Raw genomic sequence first — 9,666 nt, forward strand, 5'->3', positions numbered from 1 at the left:
ATATTGTTAAATATGGAACCAGTCTGAGCTCTATCCAGAACATGTGTGGGGAAAAATTATTTGCCTTTACTAACAAGTAAAGCTTGGAGGCGATGGCAGTCGTTTGATGCTGTGCCGTCAGATTTTAAATTGTAAGCCATTAACTTGCTTTGATAGCCAGTACATACATCTATTCATTGTCACACGCTTGGGCATAGTGCATACAAAAGGGATGCTCACAGTCTACTCACACACTACTTACGATCTGGAGTAGTAAACCTTTTGCTAGGTGCATGAAATGCTCAACCCCAATATGTGCATGTCCTTGCTTCATTCCTTGTCAACTTTTCATGGTTGAGGTTTGTTTGTCTCTGCAAGAGTGCAAAGCTTAGATGCTGTGGCATTGCTTAATTTAACCAAGCATAGATTTTTATAATTCTTTTAGTTTAATGTAATAAGAATGAATCAGATCTTTTTTTATACAATCCATTAGTATTCAAATTAGTAATACTTTCTCCCATGCCCCATTTGAAATCAGGGTGATTGGGTGGGGGGGAACCACAAGTTATATAAAATGTGATATATTACTTCTAAATGTATAGGATTTGGTGTATCTTGTGGACCCTTCCACACCCAACAATGATATAGCAAAAAGGTCAACAAACACCCTCCTTGCATACTCTGGCAGGATAGATCCGTGGATGGAGCCTTATTTGATGATGTCCCTCATGGATGCATAGTCAATGTATACATCAAACTGGAACCAATACTGCGTGTGTGTGTGCGCACATGTTTTCATAATAGGAAGACCACACCAAACATTGAGACTTAATTACAATAAGCAACATGAAACCATACTTTCTAATGACTAGCCTGGCAATATTGATGATTTCATTAGTCAGAGTTTATAGAGAAATTAAGTGTCTAGGGTCCCCCCCCTCTACTTGATGGCTCTTTTCCTAACAAGTACACATCAGACAGACAAAAAAAGCATCAGCCAATTGTTTATCAATCAACGATGCTGCTGCATTGCAGTTTCACCCAGAAATATTGTAGAATTTGTTTTTAAATCCATGCACTCTTTTATGAAAACTTGTCATTAACTAAAACATAACTTTAGTTTTTGTGATGTAATACTATTGTTTTGTTTTTGTTTTGGCTATTACCTTAGATCTGTCTTTTTTGGTCCTACTTTGAACATTTACCTTGCAATTTACATTTTGATTTGAACACTCTTGGGCTTGAAACACACTGTAGGGATACTTATGGTTTGATTTATTCCACACTAGGTGAAAAACTGGCTACAGTCTGACTATAGGCCTGTTGAACTGTTATCTAATTCCTGATGTATTTGAGGGGTGTATGAACAATGACATTTAAAGTCTTTCACTTATAGTAAGGTTATGCATACCAAGTACAGTAAATGTTGACTCACCTGCTGTGACCAACGAATCTTTGCCTCACATTCTGGCAGAATATAAAACTACAAAATTATATAGCGTAGTGTAAAATATACTGTTAAGTATTACTAATACTTCCACTGCTAGCATCTCACCATTTGGTACAGCCTCTATGTTTGTCATCTTGTCCAGAAAAATCTAACAGCCTTGTTGACTTCCATGACAATTTACTGTTCATTGTAAATCTCAGCAAATTTCAAGTGGATTTGTGTAGAAAACATAAAATGTTATTAATTTTGAAGGTTACTCTGGGTGTGTTATTAACACTTTCAATGTACTAATATGCATTTGGTGCATGAAATTTTATAATAGGTATGTAACAATAATCCTAAGAAATGAATAGAGATATATTTTCTTACATAATCATTATACACCACTGATAGCAAGTATATTGTTTAGCATTGCATTTACTTGAATGTTCCAATCTGCTACTAGGCAGTCAGAGAAAATGTACATATAGCAGGGAGACTGGGTTAGAGGTAGTCACCCAAGGTTGGCTATAGTTTTTATTTGAAATTGGGGATTTTGAATCAAACTTACTTCATTTCCTTCAATCGGATTTCATTAATATTTTTACGTTAAACTTCTATATATTAGGTAGAGAAATATGATGGGCTAAAGTGAATATGAAATGTGTAGTAGATGATCATGCAAGTTAATCATTATCATTTTTTGTGCACATGTATCCTCTTAACCCTCATGTAGAGTTAAATTGTCGTGAGTATAGTCTACCCCAATACGTTCTCAGTAATGAAAGTAAATGTAATGAAAATGTATTTCATCTAAGTTCTAATGCTTGGAGATTATATGAAATTAGTATCTTTGCCATACCTAGTTTTATATAAATGATTTGTGGGAGAAAAAAAGAGAATTCAAGATGTTCTTGTCTCCACAGGACTTGCTGGTTTCAGGAACACATTTAGAAAATGGGTAGATATAATACTGTATCACCAGTACTCAAGGCAAGCAGGAGAGTATGGAATATCTACTCAACTTCTTATAGAAAATGTGCTCAGTCCCAGTTTTTAAAACCTATTGAAGCCTCATATACAGCACATGATCACACAAATACTAGAAGATTGTCTGTCTTAATGACTGACAGATTTTCTTCTCAGTTGCATTTATGCAGAAACTTTTGCAGGTTAGTTTACTTAAGATTGGTTAGTTTACTTAAAATTGGTGTAGATTGCAAACATTTCAGTACATCAGTCTTTATATGTATTTTTTATGCATCTTCTGAATTCAAAGGTTTCTTTATTGGTTACATTTGGGGTACAAGCATCAATGGATGAATTTGATTTTCTTAAACATAAAGGTGAGGGAGTTGGAGAAGAATATCGAAAGTTAGGAATATAAAAGCTGCTTACTTTTGTTGAGACCTAAAAAATCCCCACTATGCCCAAGATATTCAGTTTCAAATTGAGTCCAATACAGATGGTTGCCAGGTTCTTTTCAAGTATAATATAAATCTCCCAGACATCCGTGACTGTCCAATGTTAGTTATTTTGTTATCTTTAAGAAGTTTTATTTAACATGTTCATATAATACATGACAAGAAAAAACTAGTCAATTTGAAGTGAACGTAATTTAATGGAGGCTATACCAGTATCTTTTTTACTATTATTTTCTCTTACAATTAAATCATTCTCTCTTTCTTTCTCTCTCTCTCCTTTCTCCTCTGTACTCTCTCTCTCCTTTCTCCTCTCTATTCTCTCTCTCCTTTCTCCTCTCTACTCTCTCTCTCCTTTCTCCTCTCTACTCTCTCTCTCCTTTCTCCTCTCTACTCTCTCTCTCCTTTCTCCCGCTCTAAGCTCTCCTCGCCTGTCTCTCCTTCTACTCTCTCTCATCCTTTCTCCTCATCTACTCTCTCTCTCCGTTCTCCTCTCTACTCTCTCTCTCCTTTCTCCACTCTACTCTCTCTCTTCCTTCTCCTCCTCAACTCCTCTCGCCTTTCTCCTCTATTACGCTCGCCTCTCTTTCTACTCTCTAACTCTCTCCCTCTCCTTTCTCCTCTCAAAACTTCCTCGCTCCTTCCTCCTCTCTCCTCTTTCCCCTCCCCCCCCCTCCTTATCATCCCTTTCTCTTTCCACTCTCTCTCTCCGTTCTCCTCTCTACTCTCTCTCCCCTTTCTCCTCTCTACTCTCTCTCTCCTTTCTCCTCTCTACTCTCTCTCTCCTTTCTCCTCTCTACTCTCTCTCTCCTTTCTCCTCTCTACTCTCTCTCTCCTTTCTCCTCTCTACTCTCTCTCTCCTTTCTCCTCTCTACTCTCTCTCTCCTTTCTCCTCTCTACTCTCTCTCTCCTTTCTCCTCTCTACTCTCTCTCTCCTTTCTCCTCTCTACTCTCTCTCTCTCCTATCTCTCCCATCTCCTCTCTACTCTCTCTCTCCTTTCTCCTCTTCTCTCGATTCTCTCTTTCTCCTCTCCTCTCCACTCGATTCTCTCTTTCTCCTCTCCTCTCCTCTCCACTCGATTCTCTTTCTCCTCTCCTCTCCTCTCCACTCGATTCTCTCTTTCTCCTCTCCTCTCTCCCTCTCCATCTCTCGCTCCTCCTCTCCCTCCCCTTTCTACTCTCCCTCTCTCTCTCTCTCCTTTCTACTCTCTCTCTCTCTCTCTCTCTCCTTCTCTCTCCTCCTCTTCTCTCGATCTCTCCTCATTCTCATTCTCTCTCGTCTCCACACGATTCTCTCCTCTCCTCTCCACTCGATTCTCTCTTTCTCCTCTCCTCTCCTCTCCACTCGATTCTCTCTTTCTCCTCTCCTCTCCTCTCCACTCGATTCTCTCTTTCTCCTCTCCTCTCCTCTCCTCTCCTCTCCACTCGATTCTCTCTTTCTCCTCTCCTCTCCTCTCCACTTGATTCTCTCTTTCTCCTCTCCTCTCCACTCGATTCTCTCTCTATTATAGAAATACACAACCTCTCAAATCCTGGAAGGTGAGGAATAGTATAACTAGTAACTGATAACACTTTCTTCCATGCCATTGGCACTGGCCATGCCAAATATGAATAACAACACTTAGGATACACCCTCCTCATATCATCTTTATCCTGAGAAGGTAAGGCATCGGCCTGCCAGTGTCTGATTACCTTATCCCATTAACCCACTCACGCCGGATGACGTGCTGACACGTTTCGTGGTTTTCGCGTCAGACGCCGCCGACGAGATATCTGGCCAAGGCCGGCGCTCGGGGTGAGCGAGTGGGCAGCCCAGGCTCGCGGCCCGTGCGCCCGAGAATCTCGAAGCGTTCGGATGATGCGTTCGAAAACCTCGGTATAGCGACCGTGCAAAGCCGGAATGGCCCCGGCATGAATGGGTTAAGCAGCACTAACCTCATATAACCTGTTATATCAAAGGCAGTGTGCTGAACCGTATCAAAACTTTAATTTTCTCATCCTAATCTCGTATTCATTTTCAGAGGCTAACTGAATTTATTCGGAAGTGTCATTTAAGCAAACAATAATTTCCTCATTATTTGGAGGATATTTAGTTTAGAACAATAAATGTTACATCAGAAATGAAGGTTAAGCAAATAGGACAAAATGAATTTGAATATAATAAAAAGGCAATGGTCCAAGCATATTCAAGCCCATGTCTTATTCACTGTGTATCCTTCATAGGAATTACAGTGTTATGTGTTACCTATTGATTTCTAATATGTATGGTTAATGCATGTAAATATGCATTTGTATATTCTGGTATTAATGTATTGCCTTCTTTTCCAGATCATCCAGCATGGGATCTCAACATGAATTACCCCTTGACACGCCAATACTGTATTTGAAAAGTGAAGAGGCCTTTGCAGGACTAACATCCAGAGAACGACGATATGCTCATCATCTCTCACGAGCTTCATGGTGGGGAGGCTTCATTGTACTGTGTCAAACATCACCTGAAAGCTCCACTATCTTCAGCCTCCTGACACGTCTACTGCGGTCCCAACCAATCGATACCCTGAAGGAGATAGCAGTTGAAAAAGCTGGTTTCTCAGAAGATGAGTTCAAGTCTCTACTGATTTACTATTCAGGTTTGGTGTACAACCTCGGTAATTATCTAGGGTTTGGTGACCGGAAGTTTATTCCAAGCGTTAGCCGTGAAAAACTTGAAGCTTTACTCAAAGTCTCTAAAGCTAACTTAGAAGCTCCTGATGTACTACAAGAATATATGAACCAAGCTTTAGGACCAATGTACAGTCTGGAAGAGAACAAAAGGTTTCTTGGAATGCCACCAAATGTAACAATGTATTTTACACCAAACTGTACTCAAGATGATGCTAATTTAGCAAAGGAATACATGGCTTCCAGAAATATTGAAGCTTGGAATAGTCGGTTATTGAAATATGAAGAAAATGGCCAGATGGTGTATGACATTCGTTTAGCATCAGTTGAGCAGGGGCATGCTGAAGGCATAACTGTTGCCAGTGATGAATATGAAGGACACAAATTTAGAATAAGCCGCGGTGATTACTCTTTTCTTTTGAAGAAGATGTCTGAGGAACTTCAGCTAGCTAAGGAACACACTGCCAATGAGAGTGAAGTACAGATGCTTGATAAATATATTGAAAGTTTCACCAAAGGATCAGTTCAAGCTCACAAAGATGGTTCTGCATTTTGGGTAAAGAATAAGTCTCCAGCTGTGGAAACTTACATGGGATTCATTGAAGTGTACAGAGATCCAACTAATCAGCGTGCTGAATTTGAATCCTTTGTTGCTGTAGTTAACAGAGAGCAGTCTCGAAAATTTGATACTCTTGTGGCTAGAGCAGAGAAGGAATTTTTGCCTCTTTTACCATGGGGACAAGATTTTGAAGAAGATGTCTTTATGAGGCCAGATTTTTCATCTTTGGACATTTTAACCTTTGCATCATCAGGTCTGCCAATTGGCATCAACATTCCAAACTACAAAGATGTAAAAGAAGAGCAGGGTTTCAAAAATGTGAGTCTGACAAATGTAATGGCTGCCCGCACTGGAATAAAGGGAGGTCCATTCTTGTCAGATGCTGATCACCTTTTGAGAGAGAAACATGGAGCTATGAGCTTGGAGATTCAGGTTGGCCTTCATGAACTTTTAGGGCACGGATGTGGCAAGTTTTTGAGGCGTAAAGATGATGGAAATCTCAATTTTGAACCAGAGAAAATCAAAAACCCATTTACAGGAGGAGAAGTATCATTTTATGAAAAAGGAGAAAACTTTAACTCAAAGTTCACAAATTTGGCAAGTGCCTATGAGGAATGCAGAGCAGAAACAGTTGCATTGTATTTAGGATTGGTTGATGATATTCTGGATGTATTTGGTGTTGCGCCTGATGATCGTGAAGATCTTAAGTATGTGTCCTGGTTAGATATGATGTATGCAGGAATTAGGGGTTTAGAAATGTATCAGCCAAGCCAAGGAAAGTGGGGCCAAGCTCATTCTCAGGCCAGATATGTTATTTTGAGAGTAGCACTAGAGGCTGGTGAAGGATTAGTCAATGTGAAAGAAACTGTTGGAGATGATGGACTACCAGATCTTTTACTCACTTTAGACCGATCCAAAATATACACTGTTGGCCGTCAGGCAATGGGAGACTTTTTGAAAAAGCTTCAGGTTTATAGGTCTATGGGTGATGCAGATGCTGGTCGAGCCATGTTTGAGAAGTATTCAGAGGTACCTTCTGAAGGCCCCTTCCCATTTGCAAAGTGGCACGAGATTGTGGTGAGGAAACGCCGTCCTCGCATGATTCTTGCCATGCCAAATACTCGAGTAGTTGGCGAAGACGTTGAATTACAGTCCTATCCTGAGGCAGTAGACTGTGTAGCCAAGTCCTGGATTGAACGGTTCAGTCCTGAGGAGTTTGAGGCTATTGAATCTGCACTCTCTAACCATGTTGGTAGTTGGACCAAGTAAGTATTAGATAAGAAGTATGCAAAGGTGACTGGTATTTTTGGTGAAATTCACCATTGTTTTAAGATAATCACTGCTTGCATTCTGGTGTATTCTAAGAATTAATTTAGAACATCTTTTGATTGTGAAAAAATTCCTATTTTACTGTAAATGCAGTTGCTCATAAAATTATTACCCCAGTGAATACTGTGTCCTTGTGTAAATTTGCAATTGTTTGACGAAAATAAGTGTTTATAAAAATTGTTTAAATAAATTTGTATAAAATTAAGGTTATTTCATTCCTTCACAGTTTTACAGTTTCTATTTTCCAAAGTTATGTAAGAAAAATACTGACATTAGATAATATTTTGCTATGAATTTATTTGAAGGAAGTAATAATCATAAATCAAGTAGTACCATAATATCCAACAGCAAGCTTCATCAACATTGTATTTGTTAGTCACAAAATTTGACAAATCCTAAACCATATAGGTTAATGACAACCTGTATTATCACTTCTACTTGTAAATTTTGAGCAAGAGTTCTATGTATACCTTTTTTAATTTCCTGTTTTTAGAATGTAGATATACTCTCAAGAAAAGACTAATGAATGATATAATTTTTGACCCCTTAATTGACATACGTGCAGTCAGTTTTTTAAAATCAGTTTTCCAGTATTGATTAAACAGGAATGTTTTACACAAGTCGTTTTTCAGGTTTCACCCAAAATTTTGTTTAAGATTGGAAGGTGTACTGTCCCCCCCCCCCAATTAATACATATCATTCGTACATCAGTTGCGCCTACATTATACAATGGAAGCCAACAGGGATTAGGCTGGATGAGCCACAACTGTTACCCAGCAAGTAGCAATAATCACTTGCGTGAATCTTGAACATTCACTTCCGAAAATGAATGACACACCATTGCCAGAACTAATCTATCTAGGATACTAATAAGGCATTAAAATCAATACCCAAGGTCACGTCCAGAAGGGCGAGCTTTAATCGGCAAATTTTCTTCCATGTGACGAGCAAAGCTTCGTTTATAGTATTTATCACGTTTTTTTCCATTTCTGACGTTACATCGAGGTAAGTTGGCCGAAGCAAGCTTGCTCACTTGGACGGGGCCCAATGCTTTATCATGAAGTCATTTTTCATTCTGTATTTTTTACTGGGTTTTCCTCTTGTATTTGTACCCATCTATACAAATATGTCCTTTTGAAGGGCATTTTACTTTGCAATAAAGACATTGGTGACAAGATCATAGGGCAATGGTTAGCAAATAAATAAATATCTCGGTTTCTGTTTAAATGCAATCATTCAAATTGTAGTAAGGAACATGGTTCAGAAATCTGTTCAAAATTATTCTCTCATTTCTGGTACACATAATAGTATTGAAAGCAAGGCGAAGTGCGAGAATCTCGATGGATGCCCTAATGATTTACGTGTTGGTTTTAAAAAAAGATAGGAAAGTGTCTTTGGCTTCTGTAAACCATGCGTTCTACACACACATTAATGCATTTCCTGTTTCATGTGAATTAGTTAATACGATGCAATGTGAGGCTACTGTAATACAAGAAAAAGTCTTGGTATCCGCAAATTTCAGAAACACGAAGGCTAATTCCCATTATTTTTATTTTTCAAACAAAAATATTTTCAATAATAAGATGCCTATCCCTGTGTGTAGACGGTTTATTATATTCACTAGATTCTTTGGTGCTTATTAGAGCTATGATGCGATTTACAAGAAATAAAAAGGGGTAATCTATCAAATTAAATGCATAGGAATACAATGTGTTGCTAAGGTTTAAAAGAAGAAATGACACCAAATTCGTCTTGAGAACGAATATCTTGCTGACCTCATGTAATTTACATACAGTTGTTTCCAATACATTTTATCTTATGGTTTTGACAAGATTAGACACACAAACTCCAGGCTCTTTGTGGGACTGGTAGATGCCATTCTCGCAAAGAAATAGCACGCTTTCCCAGTCGAAACTTTGGCAAACAACGTAGTACACGCACGAATGTGAGAAGTTGAAAGGCTACAATAAACAAATCAAATATATAACTATTGTTCGAGGTTCCGTGCGTTCATTTGTATAGTGATGATTAACCAAATAAATTCCAAGTCTACAAATAATGGAAATCCCCATCAAACAAAGCCTCTATTACTTTAAAGAGAATTTTAAAAACATCTATTCAACAACTTCCTTTTTACCATGATACAATTTTAAGATTTTCATAAATCATATCAACAAACACACACACACACACACACACACAAACACACACACACACAAACACACACACACACAAACACACACACACACAAACACACACACACACAAACACACACACACACACACACA

The 9,666-nt window shown here is 38.5% G+C and overlaps 1 protein-coding gene across 4 annotated transcripts in view; it reads left to right on the plus strand.

The window, feature by feature from the left end:
• DppIII (dipeptidyl peptidase 3) overlaps positions 1-7,583 on the plus strand; it is an 8,429-nt gene extending 846 nt beyond the window's left edge. For 2 of the 4 annotated variants that reach the window (XM_043023018.2, XM_043023019.2), the window contains exons 2-3: positions 2,335-2,580; positions 5,158-7,583. In XM_043023018.2, the coding sequence (XP_042878952.2) occupies positions 2,366-2,580; positions 5,158-7,318 (2,376 nt within the window). In that variant the 5' untranslated portion in view covers positions 2,335-2,365 and the 3' untranslated portion in view covers positions 7,319-7,583. The remainder of the gene's footprint in view (positions 1-2,334; positions 2,581-5,157) is intronic. The other 2 variants (XM_043023021.2, XM_043023020.2) reach the window with 1 other exon arrangement.
• The last annotated feature ends 2,083 nt before the right edge of the window (positions 7,584-9,666 follow it).

This window comes from Penaeus japonicus, unplaced genomic scaffold (assembly GCF_977035675.1).
Source record: "Penaeus japonicus unplaced genomic scaffold, GWHDUDI00000001_assembly GWHDUDI00000024, whole genome shotgun sequence".
Lineage (NCBI taxonomy): Eukaryota > Metazoa > Arthropoda > Malacostraca > Decapoda > Penaeidae > Penaeus > Penaeus japonicus.